The 20,637-nt window shown below is 40.8% G+C and overlaps 1 protein-coding gene across 10 annotated transcripts in view; it reads right to left on the reverse strand.

The window, feature by feature from the left end:
* Positions 1 to 2,623: 2,623 nt before the first annotated feature.
* Positions 2,624 to 20,637, reverse strand: part of huwe1 (HECT, UBA and WWE domain containing E3 ubiquitin protein ligase 1) — a 44,268-nt gene continuing 26,254 nt past the window's right edge. For 8 of the 10 annotated variants that reach the window (XM_082144461.1, XM_082144462.1, XM_082144465.1 and 5 more), the window contains 26 exons: positions 20,489 to 20,578; positions 20,218 to 20,378; positions 18,808 to 18,853; positions 17,779 to 18,135; positions 17,350 to 17,560; positions 16,647 to 16,771; positions 16,327 to 16,550; positions 15,832 to 16,226; positions 14,318 to 14,987; positions 12,817 to 13,501; positions 12,296 to 12,390; positions 12,025 to 12,181; positions 11,686 to 11,818; positions 10,565 to 10,770; positions 10,132 to 10,403; positions 8,777 to 8,879; positions 7,338 to 7,487; positions 7,010 to 7,255; positions 6,771 to 6,888; positions 5,894 to 6,034; positions 5,467 to 5,754; positions 5,270 to 5,375; positions 5,054 to 5,171; positions 4,782 to 4,963; positions 3,881 to 4,071; positions 2,624 to 3,671 (listed from right to left, as the gene is read on the reverse strand). In XM_082144461.1, the coding sequence (XP_082000587.1) occupies positions 3,569 to 3,671; positions 3,881 to 4,071; positions 4,782 to 4,963; positions 5,054 to 5,171; positions 5,270 to 5,375; positions 5,467 to 5,754; positions 5,894 to 6,034; positions 6,771 to 6,888; positions 7,010 to 7,255; positions 7,338 to 7,487; positions 8,777 to 8,879; positions 10,132 to 10,403; positions 10,565 to 10,770; positions 11,686 to 11,818; positions 12,025 to 12,181; positions 12,296 to 12,390; positions 12,817 to 13,501; positions 14,318 to 14,987; positions 15,832 to 16,226; positions 16,327 to 16,550; positions 16,647 to 16,771; positions 17,350 to 17,560; positions 17,779 to 18,135; positions 18,808 to 18,853; positions 20,218 to 20,378; positions 20,489 to 20,578 (5,573 nt within the window). In that variant the 3' untranslated portion in view covers positions 2,624 to 3,568. The remainder of the gene's footprint in view (positions 3,672 to 3,880; positions 4,072 to 4,781; positions 4,964 to 5,053; positions 5,172 to 5,269; positions 5,376 to 5,466; positions 5,755 to 5,893; positions 6,035 to 6,770; positions 6,889 to 7,009; positions 7,256 to 7,337; positions 7,488 to 8,776; positions 8,880 to 10,131; positions 10,404 to 10,564; positions 10,771 to 11,685; positions 11,819 to 12,024; positions 12,182 to 12,295; positions 12,391 to 12,816; positions 13,502 to 14,317; positions 14,988 to 15,831; positions 16,227 to 16,326; positions 16,551 to 16,646; positions 16,772 to 17,349; positions 17,561 to 17,778; positions 18,136 to 18,807; positions 18,854 to 20,217; positions 20,379 to 20,488; positions 20,579 to 20,637) is intronic. The other 2 variants (XM_082144464.1, XM_082144457.1) reach the window with 2 other exon arrangements.

Below are 20,637 nucleotides of genomic sequence, written 5' to 3' on the forward strand. Positions count from 1 at the left end.
ACGTTTAAGTAATCTGGAATTTTGGTCTGTCAATAATTCATGAGTTGGAAAGAAGCCACAGGCTGAGCTCTTCCTCCATCATTACCCTTCAATTACTCAGTGATTAACACCAGGTCAGACCATCAGAATGACCTCATATCCACTTAATGAATTCAATTAATCTATTAGCTGACCAAGAACAGCTGCAAAATAACCAAGCTAAAAGCAACAACCCCAAGAGTGGTCCCATGTTGTAACATGCATTTATATGCAACCTCTCTGGCTGGAAATGTCAGGGTAATGGTTATTGATAGCATCTGCATTATGTTTAATTTCCTGCTAAAGACCACTACCCACTGTGTAACAGACTGATCTCTTGATTAATTCAGTCTTTCGGTCACAAATACAGACAAAACAGCATGCTTGTTTCGTTCCGTTTCTAAGAAACACTCCTCAGGATCTAAAGTGGGACAAGCTATGACGTTAAACTCTCTCTCTTGAGGTCTCTGGTTATTGTACGCCAGGCCAGCACAAGAAACAGGCGCTGAAAATGAGTGAGAGAGATTAAGATAAAGGGAAACAGAGAGCAGAGATGAAGACAGGAAGGAGGATGCCAGTGCTTGATTTATAATAGCAGTGCTAGAATGCAGAGTCTGTTCATAAGTTAATTTGACTGAGGTCATGCGAGCCGCAGTGGTGTCTGCGCTTCTGGAAGAGGTTTTTCCTCAGCCTCTGATCTGAGCAGAGACTCCCAATCCATTTCCAGACTGATAGAAAAGCAAGTGAAGCAGAAGAACAAAGGTGGGAAAACATTTAAAAGGAGACACTTTGGCTTCTTCAGTGGGATTCATTGAACAGCCGCTTGAAAAGTGTGACGGATGACGACACTAAAAAACTGCAACCGTTAATTCAATCACATTAGTATTCAGTTTCAAAGGACTCTCCTCATATTATCATCACAGAACTGAAAGAACTAAAAATCATGCATCCAAAAGTATCAGCACATTTACTTAAATTTCAGTACCTCTTAATTGTTTCCCATAAACACAATCACTGATAATGCCATTACATTTAGCACAATGGCCTAAAACTAATTGCAACATGCTCTGCAAACAATACGAGTTGCTAGATCATACAATAAAGCTTTTCACAGCTTAATATCATAGAATAAAATGGGACGGTCTGTACAGGAAATGATCACTAGCACTACTCAAGGTTAAAATATAGCCCACATCCTCATTTAGGAGCATGAAGTTAATTGCCTTTCAGTCTGCCTGAAAAATGAAGCAGTCCATTTATTTCCTTCCTTATCATTTCTCCAGGAGAGTCAATAACCGAGCTGATTTACACAGTGTACTAAACTAAAAGTGCTCTGGCTTTGTCTCAAAAAACACACTTCATTAACGAGCTGGCTTTATGCCTTGCACTAGCCATTTTTCCAAATTTGAATCAGTATATTTAAGATAATAAACTTTGACAACTGAAAAACATTCTGAGAAAACCGCAAGAACAACTTTGTTTAGGATACCTGCACAAAATGTGTTCTTCACTCCACTTGCATTATTGATAACTATTGATTGGTTTATTGATGTGCTAAAACAAAAACCAAGGCACTTACATGCTGAAAAGGCAGTTTAATCAAACAATGCACTCAGGTCACCCTAATGGATAAAATTTTACCTGAAAGAATATGTATGGAATTATTAGAGATGAATATATTGTATACATTTATTAACAAGATCACTGCACTCCCCCTGCTGGCCAACCTGAAGAGCAGAATATAAAGTCATAACTGCTTGGTCAAATATTATATCTCTGGACGAGAAACGTGAACATAGCATAATTGTTTTGTCCAACCTGGAAAATGCTCTTCGTTACACTATTTTAAGGTGTCTTTGTTATCGTGTAAATAAACATTTGAGTACTGACTAACATTAATGAATGTACTCATAGGGTTAGGAATATGGTATATTATAGGGTTTAGGGTTAGACATGTAATTATGCATAATTTACCGTTATCGCTACAGTAAGTACATGTAACAAGGACACTAAAATAGTGTTACCCCTCTTTTTACAGCAAATCACATTGCATACAGCTTTAATGAGAATTAAAGCAAGTGCATGATGCAAAAGGCAGTTACTTGCATGTGCATCATATCTATCAGTCAGTGCTGGAAATTAGACCTAGGTGTGAGACAAAAAAAAAACCTTTCTTCTTTGGAGGCTGCATCACTGAGCTGTAGGGACATTCTGATGGTTTAAATGGAATAAACAAAAGGATACATCTGAAAGACAGGCAATGATCACGGCTCCAACATCCTCTCTCACCTTTGATATCGCACTTTATGTTGAGAGATGTCAGTCTAGACAAGTGGACTCCTGCTGTGTGGGGTGAGGAGGAGAAAGCAGGCGTGATGAACTGTATCCTAACAGCATGGACGCCCAGCATGGACATTACTGGAAGCTCCAGATGGTCTGAGACACTCATTACACTTCACACCAGCTCCCATGCAAAAAGAGTTGAAGGGGGCAAGAACAAAGGCTAAAAAGCCTGTCCTAAAATGCCAGTAAAGAAAAACCCAAAGCAATAAATGTGAGATTCATGCAGGTGATCAATAACTGGACAGAATTCCTCATACATAACTCAGGATGAAGAATAGAGCTTTTAATACTTGGACCCCACAGCATGTGTCACGTTAGTTTTCATGGACCTCCTCCATCAGTATATTTCTTAACATATAAATGATATTTGCTCCTGTTAGTGCAAATGTGTAAGGCATACATTGAAACAACTCTAGAGGACACAGTGGGCTCATTTTATGCATTTATTTATGTAGCAATTTACGTTCTGATTAGCTGCTGAGAGGCTGCATCAGCAGTTGGGTAATAACCGCACGTGTCTGAGCACACGCGGTTCAACGTCTCAGTCCTTCACTTCTTAAATCTGTGTGTTCCTCTCCAAAAATACCACAAAAGTTGCCTAAAAATGTCCCCGTTCTGAAAATCCCTGCACGTCTGCAATTTCACCAAAACCTCATTTCATGTTCTCGCCCTCCCACCAGTATTCATGACTGCCCCTTCCCCCAAATTAAAGTTCCCATTTGCAAAGCTAGTGAGGTCACACATTAGCAACAACTTTTTTTTTCCCCGCCAGAGGGTTACAACCATCCTCTTTACACACACAAAACAGCCCTCTCCTTATTTTAACAGCCAGAGAAGAACAAAAAAGATTAAACAATAAACTCCCAAACCTTTTGTACAGAAACCAAACTAAATGGAGAAAATGTCTTTTACATTAGTCCGCAGATATCCTCTGTGATCCTCTCCCGGGCTCTGTAATTTTAATAGGGAAGTGAGACACACACGTTTACCAAATACAGTTCGGTGTGTCAATGCGAGGCTCTGTGTGTAGTGGGCAATGTCAATACATCTCTATCACTCGTTTAGCCGTCCATCTGTTTGTTTTATGTGGATTAGAAGAAGGTCTTGGCCGTATGTATGATAGTGATGTGAATATGCATGTGTGTCATAAGTTAACAACATGTAAGTCTACATCTGTGTGTGTCTGTATGCAGGTTTAGGAGAGTCTTTAGGCCAGTCCAAAGCCTTCAGAACATTCCTGAATGGCCAGCAGCAGCATGTGTCTTAACTTCTCGTAGCTCTCATACGCCGGGAGGTCCAACTGGTTAAAGCTGGAAGGAGAGAGAGAACAGAGGTGAAATAAAGCAAGAAGAAACAAAAAAAGCAATAAGCCACTTTTGATTGTGCAACTGCCATGCAATGTAGTAGCATACCTCATCCAATCAGTTTTTAGAGCTTAATTACATGCATTATGAAATTTCAGAATGTGTTATAGGAATACATTTGAATTGTGTTTTATGAGGCAACAATGTTCATTTACCAAGTGTGTGCAGAGGGCAGGCGGTCAGTGGAGCGGTCATCTCGGTGGATCTGGAATTTCTGGATGCCATTCATTCCCTCTAGTGCAGCAAAGCCCTGCAGTGGCACTTTGGATGTGCCCGTAACAAACTGCAGGAATTTGGCCCTGTCAGCCTGGTCAAAGGATCGCAATGCACGCCAGAACCACTGGATCTGTGTAGAGAAAGGAGAATAGAACATTAAAACCAGGTAAAGAACAGCAAGATGTCTTAAGGCCAATTAACACCGCACAGACAAACATCAACAACCAAGTTGGCCGTTGGATTTAGAATTTTATGATATTTAAACAAATATTTATGACAAGATATTTTCATGTTTTATTTTGCATAAAATATTATGTCTTGAAAAAGGTGGTTGTTAACAAATGGCTAAATGGGACAACAACGATTGTCATGGACATTAAACACCATCACGCCAAAAAGGAAAACTCCTCTACTCACTAGTTCACTTGTAGATAAAGACTGAAAGAGAAGCTTAATGGTGGTGATGCTGAAGTCATGCCACTGTGGTGTAGTTACTATATAGCCTAACTTGTTTGTATTTAAACTTCCAAATTCATTAGTTGTTTATTTCTGAAGATTTTCTTGATGAATAAAATCATAAACTTATGTTGGTGACAGATCTTATTCCTTTTTTTTTAGAACCACCGTGATGCTAACTTCCGGGTTGGCCTACAAAAAAATATGTCATCCCTACAGCGCTCTTTTGGACAACCTTTTTTCCTGCTCGAAAAACTGCTTCAGGAGGTGGTGAAAATTATGACACTTTGTCATAGATCATGAAACACTTCAGAAAGATATGCAGTGTTGAAGACAGTAAAAAATAATGAAAATATTATTTCATATCCTATGAGGTGTACATACCTGAATAGAACTGGACTGATATTTGTGGTATTCTGTATTGGCTTTGAGGTCGTCAATGTCGATGGTGGGCAGGCCGGAGATGAGCAGCTCCAGCTCTTGCTCAGTGAAGATGGAGATCAGTCTCTTGGGGATGATCTCATAGAAGCCCTCCAAGAAGGCGGCCAGCTGTTTACGGATCGCACCTAAGAAACAAAGATGTTTCAGCTTTCTGATAGACTTTTGAACCTCCCCCTTCCTCACAAGCAATGACATTTATTGAAGTGTATGCACACCTGTCATCTTCATCTGGCAGACCAGATGCACATATTCCTTCTTATTCTCTTCTGTGACAATGATGTTGGCACCATTGGCCTTCAAATCTCTCACTTCACACACGCCAAACTCTTGGACCTGTGAACATATGAGGAAGTGAGTATCATGCCTAACCCTAAAACTACCAAAACTATCTTAACTAAAAAAAATATTTAAGTGCAAAATGCAGCCCATACCTCTGTGCTGAATGTCAGCTCGTAGCCCAGAGTGGACACATCATTCTCCAACAAGTAGACCAGACCCTGGAAGAAGGGATAGTCTTCGCTTTCCATGTCTGTATACCTATGACACAAAAAAATCCAGCTTATTCTATATACATTGTAGAGATAAAACAATCTAAATCACAATAAATGAGGATAATCCTTTCTGGTACCTGACGCTCTTGCCCAGGATGTGCTTGTAGAAGCTGCGTGTGAAGTAACACTCTAATAGTCTGTTGTCATAGACTGCTTTGGCCACCACACGTCCCACAAACTTAAAGTAGCTGAGATGGTTGGGGTTGCAGTGGGAGGAAGGATTGATGGTGTAGGTGACACGGTCACCGGGTGAGGTGCGGAACAGGGCATACATGGGGTTGAACATCTCTCTGGAGATGATCATGTACCACTCCCTTAACAGCCCACCTGCATCCTGACCCTCCTCTCCTTCAAACACTATATACCTGTAGAGAAAGAGACCATGTGAATAAAAAAGATTAAAAAAAGAGAACAAACAACTGCCCTGCTCTTGCAGCTATCTGTAAAAAAAAAACATGCACATCAGTGAGAGAGTGTCAAAGTGAGAAAGCATGAGAGATTTACAGTCTGTTCTTCATGTCCTCTGGGCTCTTGCGGTGCAGCTCTCTGTAAGAATCTTCAAAGACGTGGTCTCTTCTCACATGGACGGCCATATCCTCTTTCCTCAGCCCCTCATCCAGACGCTCCAACTCCTGGCGGAAATACCTAAGAGACACACTTATTAGATAAAGACTGCAAACAGAAAATGAACAATAAAAGAAATATCCATAGATGTCAGCTTTAGACTAAAAGCCCAGTAGAGAAGGGAGAAGAAAAAAAGAAAAAAAAAACCCGTAGAGATTATAATTATGTTTAGTCTGTACTGACAATTTAACAGTAGAGCACATTTTCCACAAGTTCTCATTACTACACAGAGTTATAAAAATAAAAAAAACTCTAGTAAAACATCTGGATTTATTCTCCATAATGATTTAATAGACTTCCAGTAGTTAAGTACACTAATTTATTATTAGCATTACAGTAAAAATCAAGGTAATATGAAAGTTATCACAATAATGTATTTTTTTGTTGCATTTTATTAATAAGAATGAGTTTTTTTTATATTACAGTAATAAGAGGGGCCTTTGCATTTTTTCATTTAATTTGTCATATAATGTCAGTATAATTATATTATTTAAAGAATAATGTTAAATAAATAAAAAAAATGGCAAAAAGAAGTGTGACATCCACTCGCTGAATTGACAGTTCCAAAACAACTATTGAAAGCCCAGGGTTTCGACCGTCAGGTCTTTATCAGGCCTTTTTTTTTTTTTAAATCTAATTTCGCATTGTTTTTTATTTTAGTGTGAAATATGACCCAGGAAAATGTTCTTAATTGTCATGAAAATAATGTCAGCATTTCTTAATATAAAAAAAGTATAAGGCAGAAAAAGTATCTTACTTCCGCTTGACATCAAAGTCCAAGATGCGGATGTAGTCAACCAAGACAGCGAATGGCCCATCTGCCAGGTGAGTGGTGGACTGGCGCAGGATCTGATTCAGCACTGTGCGGTGGGTCTCTATTAATGGCAGAGAGAGAGTTCATATCGAGGACAGCTTTCATCAGCATTCATCATATACGCCTCTACACGGTGAACTTTCATTAGGGACCACGAGACAGCTTGTGTTTGATTGACTAACCTGCAAAACGCAGGAACTTCTGTGTGTCTGGAGGCAGGTTGGAGGAGATGTGCATAGAGGATGGCTCCCTGGAAAAGAATGGGTCCAGAGAGGAGGGGGTGGCGGGGGTGAGAGGGGCAGGGGATAGTGGGGGTGGCTCGTCCTTGATGTGTGACAGCTGGCTCTCCCGAGTATCTCGAACCGGAGGTTTGCTTTCCCGCTCGGTGGCATGCACCAGGAAAAAGGCCTCCACTGCAGGCTGCAGCACTACAGAGGTACAAAGAGATTAGTTAAATGAAGTAATTTCTTTTCCCAAAAATTCTTTAAAAAAATTTGATGAATAAAATACCTAAAACTGCATGTTGGTCATGAGACTCTTCAAGTTCTTTCAGGCACTCCCCAAGCATGTCCCATAGCTCATCTAACAACAGCTGCTCACTCAACAACGGCAGGTCAGGCAAACGTTCCTCCTGTTCCTGCTGGCTGCTGCTCTCTTCACCTACTCGCACACATAAACCATATTGTAACATGCATTGTAAATAAACCAGGTATTTCAGACAGTGATTATTCTCAAGTCGCATCAATGCAGCACCAGGCATATGAGCAGTCATCATGCAAGTATATGACTGTACATCAAATGATATTACATTTGAAGTTTACTTAAATCTTAATATGGAAAAGGCAATAGGACATTTAGCTTTGACTAAAATTATTTACACTGCAGTTCAAAAGATTGGGGTCATCAGGTTTTTAAAAGTGATTTTTTAAAGAAGTCTCTTATGCTAACCAATGCAAACCAGCAACACAAATATTGACCCTAAACTTTTGAACAGTAGTGTAGAAGTGTTGTTTTATTATAATATTTTGTTTAAAACACAATTATCCATATTCCAATAATAACTGGCTGACCTAAAGGGTTGATCACCTTTAAATTTTAGCAATTTCGATTCAACTTATCAATTCCCAGTTTCAATTCCAATGAGGTAAAAATTCTAAATCAAACATTTAGATATCAAACAGTTACATTGTTGCAGCTCGATACCATGCACCATAATCAGCAGCCTAAAGAACACTTGTACAAATAACTTGCCTACTTTAAACAAAAATACACCAAAAACAACAAGCCTAACTAATATAAAATGTCAAACATTAATGACAAGTAAACAGTCAGTAATAAAATAAGAACAAATAAACAAATTAGCAATAGCACAAATAAACAACTGAAAGCTCAGGTACAGATATTTAAATCAAATGCAAAATAACTGCATGGTTTTCTTTTTATAAATAACAGATTAATCCTTAAAGTAACTAAAGTTATTCAGCGAGTGATTTTCTTTTCTTTTGTTGTTTGACATACAGCAACAGGAATATAAGGTTGCTGTCACTTTAAAAGCAATTGCATAGATTAATATACTGATACACATGCGTTTTCTTTTTCTACAGTTTATGTTCTCTTAAGACAAAACTGACTGGTGATGAGGATATTTTGACAATTTGGTGTGCATTTGTCTGTTCAAACCCAAGATGATGTGAAAGAGAACTCAATTCAGTATTCACACATTATATGAGAGGTGCACACAAGAATTGATAAGCAGAATCGGAATGCGCACGTCTTATTGAAAATAGGAACCTGTTCTAAAAATGGACCATTTTAGTACCATTATAGACACTATAAATTATAGCAGTCTCATATGAGGACAAAGTAGTTCAGTGATTCATATGCTATAATTCCTTGCACTGATGTTTCTATTGTCATCATTTCACAGCTATTGTTTTACAGGGCCTTACCTAAGGTTGCCTGGTCCTGTTCTAGGGGTGAAGGCTGGTCCACATCCATGGGCGAATCATCTCTTTGAGCTGCTGGGGGCTCGGCAACAGAGTGCACCTCCGACTGAACCAGGGGAACCAAGGAATAGGATGAGATTCAATACAATTCCCCCGACAGAGGAGAAGAGACAAATAGTGTGTATAATGTAGGAAAAAATATCAAAATGGGGGTAAGCACAGACCAAAACCAGAAGCAGTGATAGAGACTGAGTATCATGCATCAAAACATTCAGAGACATTGGCAGGAAAAAGGGGGTTGGGATGGAGCTTTAGCAAAGCAGCACTGTAAACCAGCCAAAAATCAAACCACACACAAAAAGACAAAGCTACAGACGGGAGAGAATCAAAAAGCTGGATGCAACATTCAAATATCTCAAATAATGCACCATACAGGCTTTGTGTGTCAAATGCAGCACAATGCAGTGGAAGGCAGAGCAGTAAAGAGGTGAAACAGAGAGCGGGGGTTTAGAAAAGAGTCACTGGTAGGTCTTGAGATAGAATGACTTGGTTTGTCACTGGAAAACAATTGTGGGCTCAGCGGAAGTTTTGTAACTTTTAAAATGGTGTCTAGATATTTGATAAAAAGAGCATTGAGGTGCTTTTAGAAGATGTATAGTTTTCATATGAACTACAAGCAAAAGGTTTACTAGTTTCATTATATTTAATGAGTACTGATTGGTGATATAGTTCATATTTGTGATGATTTTGTTGGTGATATAAAATTAAGCATTCTGAGCATCACAGTCATTTTAATTTGCCTTTTTTGAGTATGAAAACTTTTTTTTTTTTTTTTTTAAAAAGAAAGATTATAATAGGCTCTCAAGTTTACATGGAAAGTTCAAAAGTATGGATTTGGAAATTCATGCAGATTATTCAGACTTCAATATATATTGAGTCTATATATCATTTGTTAAATTGGTGCATTTAAATATAATTCATATTTATTAATTCATATATTATATAATGAATCATATAAATTATATATTTTTTGTTCATTTAGTAAAAAACACTATTTTAATACTTTATCTCGGATGTAATGAATTCAGTAAAAATAGAGAGACACATTGAATAGTTAAATGGGTGAGAAAAATCAGGATTTGTAGCTATATCGCTGTGTGTAATGCAGTGTTACATCTAAATAAATAGAAAATATTACTATTATTATTATTATTATTATTATTATTAAGTCAGTGGTGTCCTGGGCTGTGAGATATCATCACTACGAAATACACAGGGTATTATGAACATCATGGGTGTGTGTGATGGTGAGTACAGTCAGTAGCAGTCTGCCTGCTGTCAGTGCGGCCCATGCTAACCGTGGCTGCGCTGGCCGTGCCAGCGGGGGGGTTGTTGGTTGCAGAGGTACTGGGGGCAGACGATCCAGCCACAGCCACAGCAGCGGATGCAGCAGCAGCAGCAGCAGCAACAGCAGCAGCGGAAGAGGATGCAGATGAAGAGGGTGGGGGGGCCTGCTGTAGACGGCGGGCCCTCTGCCCCTCTCTCACCATCTGAATGATGGCGTCCGCTTCAGCCTCTAGCTGACGGACCGCAGCCTGGATACTGCTGGCCGAGCCCAGACTCGTGGAACCTGGAAACAAATGGAGAATGAATCTAGATAGGCCCGTGAACATTAAATAAGCTGTCTAGAGCTCAATGGGAGAAGAGACTCAATTGAAAGCTTCAATGTGAAGCGTGGAAACGTTCTTAAAGGATTAGAGGATGCCTCTGTGTTAAAAGAGAGTGACTTACTCAGTCTTCCTCCTGTCTGCTTAGCTTTCTTGTTAGCACGCCGTGTGTCTTCTCTAAGCTGAATTATGACTTGCAGAACACGTAGGAAAAACTTCTGCGTGGAGGTCTTGGAAGTGAGCGAGCTCATGCAGGGCAGCTGCAGCTCACGGCCACCTAACGTGCGCTTCTGAGCAGCCACAATCACCACACTCTCTGACCCATCAAACCTGTAATCCATTCAGACCCAAGGAAAAGGACAAGTATGGTTATTTTTGTGAACCCCATTCAGCAGAATCTTTTATCTAGGAAGTTTCTTTAAATTATTTCAAATGTGATTTGAACCTCCAAGTTTTCTACAACCAGCTTAAATCCAAAGGTACATTACCGTTCAAAAGTTTGGGGTCAGTAAGATTGTTTTTTTAAAGAAATTAATACTTTGATTCAGCACGGATACATTAAAAAACAAACATTTGAATGGTAGTGTAGGTTAGGGCTGAACGATTAATCGCAATAAAACCGTACGCGATTTGGCAAAGGCTGCGATTATTTTATGCGCAGCTTGTCAGTGTAGTGCGGCTGATTGGTAGTAAATACTGCCCCATTTGAACACCAGAGGGCGCTCTCATTCAAACACGCTAAATATGCCCCGCCGCAGAAGTACAATAATGCGCATCATTCCAGGAAATCCCTATCGCTGTAACGTTAGCTGAATAAACAGAAGATTGAAACGCATTGATTAAACATGACTTATAAATACACGACTGCCTTATTCTGTGTAAGAAGGCACATCATCTCACAGAAGGATGCTCAACTGTCGTTATGAAGTGAGTTTGGAGTAAATGCATGTTATTAAATGTTGTCTGTTGTTGGACAAGAGGTTCATAAATGCTTCTCATGTTTTGGAAAGATGTTTGACGCGTGTTGTTTTTTCAAATGCACGTTATAAGTGACTCACACTCACAGTGCTTTCAGATGGAGCAGTGTTTACATAGCCGTACATCAATGACAAGCTACGCATAAAAAAAAATCATCGCAGCCTTTGCGATTTTAAAATCGCGTTAAGCCATCTCGATTTAAGTGCGATTACATGTAAAGTGCAATTAATCATTCAGCCCTATTGTAGGTAGAAACTTTATCGTCACCTGCTGGTCATCTTGCCCTTGAGGCGTGTGGTGATGGATGGGTCATCATGAGAAGCTTCAGGAGACTGAGCATCAGCACGAGCTCTTCTCTGCTGCTCCAGGTTATACTCCCTCAACTCTGCCAGTAAAGTGCCTAAAAAAAAAAAAAAAGAGACCACACAGCGATTCAGTTTTGCAAATGAAAACTAAGCTGCAAAACGGGCTATTCATGGTGGCAATGACAATCATGAGCACATGCCTGGACAGCTTAACCAGCCCTAACGAGCGACCATACAGAAATCTTGAAAGTGTAGTACCGAAGAAGGGTGGCAAAAAAAATCCTGATGATGAGGTACTGACCGATTTGTTTGCAGAGAGTGTATCCGAGGTGACGTGCCCCACTGAGCAGAAGTTTGAGTACAGTGTCTCGGGTTAGTCCATCCCCTCTTGACAGCTGCAGCAGGATGTTGGCTGCATCCTCTAGACCTTCCTCTGAACACGAGTGGGATGTCAGTACCTGGACACAAACCACAGGGGGTAACTAATTAGACTGCTGAGCTAGGTCAAAAGAGCCAAGGGTTAGGAGAACCAGACATGAGGCGACATATGTGTGTGCACTATCATTAAATACCTCCACAGAGAGCTGCAGTTGTTTCTCCGTTAGTCCAGTAGAGGCAAGTTTGGTTTCAATGTCCGTGCTGCTCACTGCCACCTTCTGTTTTCCAGCTAAAATAGTGAGATACGGTGAAATACTGTACTGCCAGAGGCCTTAACTTTTGACTGGTCAATCGCAGCATTATACAAAATTATTTGATTTCAGAATGACCTTTAAAATGTATAGAAGTGTATGTATGGATATCTTCCATATAAATTTGTGGTCTTTAGTTATTGCTAATATTGAACAAATGTTTACCAGAATGGCAGTGGTGCATAAATACTGTTGTAGTGAGGTCACAAGTGTGTGTTTATAGAGTATTTTACAACGGTTTTGAACGTGGCTCAGACAATCATAATCAAGGTCTGGAACTATCCGTTTTGAAAATAATGATTTAAACTTAGTGGAGACTGTAATTAAGAATAACACAAAACAGCTGGTGTTAATCCAAGTTTTTAATCTATTAGCCTATGTTTCAAACGCTCAGTCAGACTCACCAGCAATATTCCCGGAGGTTGTGGTGCTGCCTGCAACAACAGACACCATAGTTGCTGGTTGAGAGGGCATCAGGCCTATTGAACCCTGCGTGGTGCCCACACCTGCCACCGATGAGATGGTCCCTGTCCCTGCTGTGGTTTGAGTGGCAGGTGCAGAGGGTGTGGCAGTTGGGGCCTGAGGCACTGGGTGGCTGGCTGGAACCTCCGTGGCCTTGTTGTCAGGTAGAGCGATGGAGATCAGAGAGAGCAGGCGGAGGAGTTTCTCAGTGAGGAGAGAACTGCGGCGGATCACTGGGTGGGACAGCATGTTCATCAGCTGACCCAGTGGAGACGCCTCAAGGCTGAACAACGCACCCTCTGTCTCACCAGCACCCCCTAGAGGCACAGTCTTCATGGAGGCCTTGCCCTTTCGGCTCACATTCATGTTGTCCAGCTTGACCAGGAGATCCCAGAAGTCAGTGGAGATGCCCAGGGACTGTGGTGTAACTGAGCAGGCGCTCAGGGAATTGTGAGTAGAAGTGGGATTGCTCGGAATAGCTGAGGAGTTACTCTGACTGGTGCCACCCGACCGGCAGCTTGCACTCGCGGTCGGTGTTAAACCAGCACAAAGACGAGTGTCCAACTCAGATGAAGAGGCGGACAGGGGATCTTTACAGCGTTGCTGAGTGAAGTGACTGGGAAATACCTACAAGAAATATAATAGAGATACAAAGACTTAAATAAAGCTGGGCTTGACGGTGCGAGCGTTTCACTAGCATTATGCAATAGCAATAGATCTTTACAAACTGTAAAATGCATTCAGGAGCATGCATGTCAAAAAGTGTGATTTTTAAACTTGATTTTAAGTTATTTAATGAAATATGAGTGCTGCACATAGTGGCACTGTTGCACGTTCTACAAGCTTGTGGTTTCAGAGCAGTTCCCAATCAATGAATACAGTGCATTTATGCCAATAGATTGCTTATAATCTACTGTTGATGACAATGTTTACATTTTAATATGTTGTAGATGGTTTAAAGAATGCATATTGTATATAATATAGTATAAATATGCATACATCTTTTTGAACGAGCAGGCAGCTATAGTAAAGCATAAACATTTTAAAATAAGAGTACCAGTGTATTTTAGCTTGTTTATAATTAAACATCCTACATTATAAAAAAAAATTTCCCTGTTTTGAATTTTTTGTTATTTTGGTTACACAAAAGGTATCTGGCATTTAATTCAACACATACTCTTCCCATCACAGGAAGGAAAGACTAAGAACCTTAATTAACACATTCAATTATATAGATATTACTTTCATCAGCACAATAATCTTTTTTATACAGTTGTTTTCTTGTATCCCTTTAATAAGGAAAATCACATTATTTGATCTTTTTAATGTGCTTCTTAACATGTGCTCCTTGGGAAAAAAAGATAAGTGTCAAGACCTGTAATGCAGTGACAAATGATTTCACTAAACAGCAAAACACCCTGTTAGCTAAAGGTTCTCTCTTACCTTGGCTAGTTGGATGAGGGTATCCAGTACATGTCGACAGACAACCGGTGCAGCCTGTGGGTGAATGTGAACAGTTGATCCACCTCCTCCACTTGCACATGCCACTCCCGTTCCTGCCACTCCACCTCCGAGCCCTCCCGAGCTCATGCTCCCTCCTGTTGAATGCCTCTCCGTGTGTTTCCTCCCTGACACCCGCTGGATCTGAAATATATTGGTCCTGCATCCCAGAGCTGCATCCATCGATACAGAGAGCCAGGAGAGCTGACTAGAACTACGCGACTCCACTCTGTTCAGCAGCTCCAGAGAGGAAGATGATGAGCAGGACGATGACGAAGAGGCTACAGCCGTCTGCGAGGATGAAGAGGAACCCTTTCCTCCACTGGAAGAGCCCTGGCCTAGTGAGCGCTTGCCACGGGAGTCCTCCAGGCGTGTGCTCTCCAGGCACAGCTCGCTCTCGCTGCTGCGCTGCAGGATAGACAGAAGGCTGCGGATGACCCAGCCACGTGTCTGAGAATGGTAGCACAAGTTACGCAGCACTCGGTGGAGGCGGCTGGTATTTAGCTTGGGCTCATCCACGAACAGCAGCACTAGAAGGCAGGACAAGGCCTCGTGGTCCAACAAGAGACGCCCCCGCAGGCGCAGGAGAGAATCAACGTTAGAACTAGAGGGCCTAGATTTAAAAATAAACAAAAGATGAATTAGAGATATTAAAATGTAACTGCCCACAAACAAATACTGCTTCCATCAGGGCTCCACAGTGCGAGAGTTTCACTCGCATTTGTGAATAAAAAAATGTGTGTGCGCAAACTGTATAATGTATTTAGGAGCAAGTGTGAAATAAAAAGTCCCCACAGGTCCAGTATAAAAATAAAAAAAATTATGAAATTTAAGGTTATTAAAAAAATGTGGATGGGAAATAGGCATGTGACGGTATAAAATTTTCATGTTGTGATCATTTCTGAAGCTTATATCACGGTTAAAGGTATTATCATGATATTGAAATAAGTTGCAAAAAAAAAAAAAGTGTTGTCATACTACAACAGGTTTAATAACTAAAAGAACTGAACATTTAAATTCGAAGCATTTCAAAATAAGAGTCCTGCATTCTGCATAAAGTTTTTTCCTGGTTATTACTGGTATTTTGGTTACACAAACTGTATCTGGCATTTTATTCAAAGTAAACTCTTGCATCTTTTGTCTGGCCTGCTCTGTCACAGGAAAGAAAGACTAAGAACATTAACATATATTACTTAATATATAGATTTCTCTAGTATCGCAATCAGACTGTGTATTACAGTTTAAAGTATCAAAGTACATAATTAAATACAGTTTGAAGCAGAAATATTTAAAAACCTACTTTTTGTATTCGAACAGTAAATCAATCTGCTTGTAAACATCTCCTTGTATGCATTTTATTTGATACATTTCCAGAGCATCCCTACATTTTTCAACTTAGTAGCACATACATGCTCCTTGAAAAATAAGCATCAGGCCCTGTCCATCATCACACTCACCGGCTGTGGTTGGCACTCCCTCCCATTTGAAATGTCCCTCCTCTTTGCACAGCCAGCCGGGTGTATTGTACTCCACGGTTGCCACCAAGACGGCTTGTGAAAGCGGGTGAGCGTAGGATGGCAGACAGCGCTGAGGAGGAACTGTGACCGAACAACCGCTCATGCATCAGTTGTCTCTGCCTGGCCTCTTGTTCCCTGCGCAGTGCTGCAGCTTCCGCTGCAATATCTGGGGGCATTACTGCCAGCACGCTGTCCTCCATGTCCTCCAGAACGGATCGGCGCAATTCAGAGGGCAGTGTCTGGATGAATGTGACAGGGTCCAGAGGTTGATCGCCCTGTGTGGGTTGCTGGGATAACTCTCGACGCTGCTGTTCCGCCCGTTGCTGAGCCAAGACCTGACAAAAAAAGAAAACATTCGTCACACATCACATGTTTGGATATCTTTTTTTGTTCAGACAAGTTATTTAAAGTATTTTCACAATCGTTCACTCATACCTCTTCCTGAATTGCAGGTGGAAGAGCAGCTAGGAATTCTGGGCTGACCTCTGTCACCCCTGGCCCTCCACTCAACACAGTGTTAGCTGAGGGTGTCAACGTGGAAGTGACAGGAGGCCGAGAAGGAGGTCTGATTCCCAGTTGGTTCTGCAGCACCTCTCGACGGATGTCTTCAGGCAGTGCAGCCAAGAAAGATGGGTCCACTCCTTCTGGCAGACTGATGCCTGCAATGAAGTAAAAAAAAAATATATATATAGATGTGTGATACAAAGTTGAGGTATGGCTCTATATCTGTCATCAATCTGTGCTGAAACACCGACCTGCCAGAGGGTCGTCATCCTCATTGCTGGTGGATGGGAGGGGCTCCTCCTGGATGGCTTGTGATTGGCTATCAGCACTGTCACTTCGAGGCATGGTCTCACCAGGAGACGAAACAGAAGTTGAGCTGAAATAAAGATAATAAAATGGTAAGAATTCAACAGGCATATTTCTTTCACTATTGTGTTAAAAAATTATGTAAATTAAAGAAAAAAATAGATAAAAGAATGGAAGAAAGCTAGCTCCTAACAAGTGACTGGCCTATAATTTAACCAATATTTAACCATTTGAGACCATCATCACAGGCCAATAACAGACTTGGCTTGACAAATCAAGGCCAAAAGGTTTGATAAAAGATCTGTCAATTATGTAAGCTCCAATGTCTAAAATCTTGCCAACAGATTGAAAATATTTTGTGAATTTTGACCAAATTTTGTGTAAACTTATTTTCCACCAAAAAAACAAAAACCATTATACCAGCTACTCAGTTACAGATTAATGTTTGTTTATGAAATAAACATAATGAAACACAGTAATAAATATATTATTATTACAGTTATAATGATTATTGATTTTATAAATATATAATACATTTCATGAGTAATAAAGATAAAAAATAGACTTTAAAAATAAAAATAAAGGCTGTAATAAAAGCTGAACACTACTATCTATTTATCTATGAAGTACTTTGGTTCAAATCCTTACCCTGTTTCTGCATCTGTTTGCCTGTCTGTGAGGCCACTTTCACCACTTCCTGACAGTTCCTGAGACATGTGATTGGCTGGAGCGGAGCTGGCAGCCGGCTCTTCCTGTGTTCCTGAGGCGGGACTGCTCGTATCCATGGGTGAACCCTCAAGCTGAGACACACCCACTGGCACAGGCTCTGAAGTTTCAGCTATATCTGGACTGAGAGAAGCTGAGAAAAAGACAGCAGGGAAAATAAACCTCATGTTTGCATCTGGTGGACAATTCAACAAATGCAATGTAAAAATGGGGAACAGTACATGCAGTAGAATGCATGTAGAATGCAGTGGGATTATACAACAATTTTGGTTCGGCCTCTTTAAATATTTTGTTACTCCAATGAACCACAGTGAGAAAAATCTAATTTTACAGGATTCAAAGTTAATCTACCTTCCCTGACTGCATCCAATGCTCCTCCTCCTCCTCTCTCACCAATAGTGGGTGCAGGCGACATTTCCATCTGAGATGCTTCTGCCTCACAATTCGCCCTATCAGGTGCAGAGAGCTGAGGAAGCCCCACCCCCGCCAAGGCTCCATGAGAGTCAGGATTGGAGTCAGCTAGCAGCAGCTCTGTGATTGGCTGGTGCACCTGCTGACTGATGGCTGTTTCCAGAGACACGAGGGCTTGCTCGTGGGGGGCAGGGGTGGTTGGGGTGACTTCTCCTGATGGGGGCGCAGTGAGGAAACCCTCGGAGGTGCAAGGAGGGTCCAGACAGGAGGACACCCCACTCTGGGCCTGTTCTCCTTCTGACCAGATAATAGAATGAAGAGACAAAATGAGAATCAATTCAATTAGATAAACATGATAAATGACATTGTAGTGCAGTCGTAGAAGTTAATGCAAAGCCCGGACATGTAATTGAGGGTCTGCAGTGAGGAAGGCAGTAAATTGTATAGTTATCTCCTTCGAGGGCCACACTATACTGATCCCCAACAACACAACTTACTACCTCACCACAACACAGCCACTGTGGTCTCATACAAATAGAGATGATAATTGCATTCAAACATATTACAGCCACAGGCAAAGAATGAACAAATAATGTGTTCATGATGCAAACCTATAAATAATTGAGCAGTTGCCTAGAAACAATTGTTTGATTGAGCAATTGATTGTTGCCTAGCAGCAGTTACCGCAGTGATGAAGGTAGGCAGGAAGATCATCCAGTTGTCGAAGCGGTTACCGTGGGAAAGACAGTAGACTGTATAGTTATCTCCCAGATCTGGTGTGATCCTAAAACTATACAAACTACTACCTCAACCCACAGCCCACATAAAAACTCATCCAGAACCCTGGATCTTCACATTTTCACATTCCAGAAACAAAAAAGTTTGACTTCCATTTTTGTGCTCAAAGAAACAGCAATTGCACAAAAAACACTTTTATATATAAAAACTGCAACCATGCAATGTGTTTACCTGCAGCATTCTCTACAGCTCCATTGACTGTTCCAATCCCAGAGCCCTGCGGAAAATAAAAGCAACAATTAATCCACATTTGAATTAATCCACCGGTGAAATTGACATTAAATTAGGGATGTAACCTGTGCCCTGGCTGACACCCATGGCCATGCCATAAATTAATACTGATTGAATTGAATTAGTAATGAATGGTATGACAGAAATCTTACATCACTGTAATGTATACAAATAAAAAAAATTTAAGAAAAAACAATTCCCCCCCCCCCCATCATTATATGGTAAATCAAAAGAGCATTCATAACAAATAAATATTAAGAATGGCATCAGCACAATAAATACAAACAAATTCTCAGTATCACTATCAATCCACAACCGTTTGGGGTCAGTAAGATTGATTAAATTGTTTAAAAACTACACTAATGATTTATAAATTGTTTCAAAAGACTGATTCAAACAAATGCTGTTCTTTTTAACTTTATAATTAAAGAATCCTTAAAAAAAAAAATATTTCAGTTTCCACAATCAATGTCTTCACAATTACTAGGAAGTTACAGGCAGGAGGAGCTAAACAGGAAAGTGGATCTAGAGTGCCAGAGTTGAAAACCCCTTTCTATATTAATGTGGCAAGTTGTGCACTACTTGGCCACCATAAACAACCTATAGTTACACTCAATTGCTTCCGTTATAAATCAACAAAGTGTGGAGCACCTGTCTGCAAGAAGTCTGCAGACTACAATTAGTTTTAAGGCCGTTACACACCAAGCCAACAGTCCGCCGTTGGTGAGTGTCTGTTGGGCTAGTTTTTGCGGTGTTCCACGTCGGCAGCAGTCGCACAATTCAACATGTTGAAACAGCGTCGGGAAAGTCATTGCGAACAAACGCCCTTATTAACTATTCAATTTAGCAAATGAGTCTGTGCACAAGAATAAAAGCGAAAGTGATGAAAGCGAGCAAAGTCAAGATGGCACAGAAAGAAGGCTGTTCTAATTTTACGTCATCTTACCTGAGCATTCCAATATGCAAATATTTTCATAACATGTGCCACGTGGAATGTGATCAGAATGTTTGATATTCAAATGCCATGCAAGCGCTGCTTTGTTTATGGTTTGTATATCTGCAGTCCTAATTTCTTTTTACTTTTTGAAATGAGGAATATCGACTAAGGATACCTGTTGATATAAACAGTTATTTCCTTACACACAGGCAGAGGGCACACATGCCAGTTAGCAGTCGCTTGTAGTCCTTTTGGGGTGTTCAAGCGCAGTTTTTAATCCCAGAAGCAGCTGAGGTGAGGCGTCAACACAGTCGGCTTTTGTTGCCGCTATTTCTTTGACGTCGGCTTGGTGTCACAGTCTATGCTTCACACTTGTTTTCTCTTTTTATTTGTTCACATTTAGCTCTTTTTACCTGTAGGCTTTGCTCCCGGGTCTCCTCTCCAGCTGCAGAACTTTCATTCTGCTTGGCTGTCTCCTCTTCCTCTGCCAACTGTCTCCTCCTTTTCTCCCTGCGTTCCTCCAGCTCCTCATCACGCAAGCTCTCCAGGTGCTGCAGTATGGGGACCTTGACCACTGAGAGACCAAGCACAAGACTTGCCATTTGACATACGCTCAGTTATTTCTTCCCGCAGGGCATGCTAAACAACAGATGCTAGGATATATTCATTTTGAGACGGTCTCACCTGCCACACAGTCATGCATGCTCTCGGCATCCAGGACTTTACACTCATCAGTCCATCTGGTTAAGGCGGTCGGTATACTTGAAAGGGTGCCTACAGAACACAAGGGTTTAGCAGGTGCATCTGTACCTATTAAATGTAAAGCAGCACAT

Source organism: Leuciscus leuciscus (genome assembly GCF_965113295.1).
Source record: "Leuciscus leuciscus genome assembly, chromosome: 18".
Taxonomy (NCBI): domain Eukaryota; kingdom Metazoa; phylum Chordata; class Actinopteri; order Cypriniformes; family Leuciscidae; genus Leuciscus; species Leuciscus leuciscus.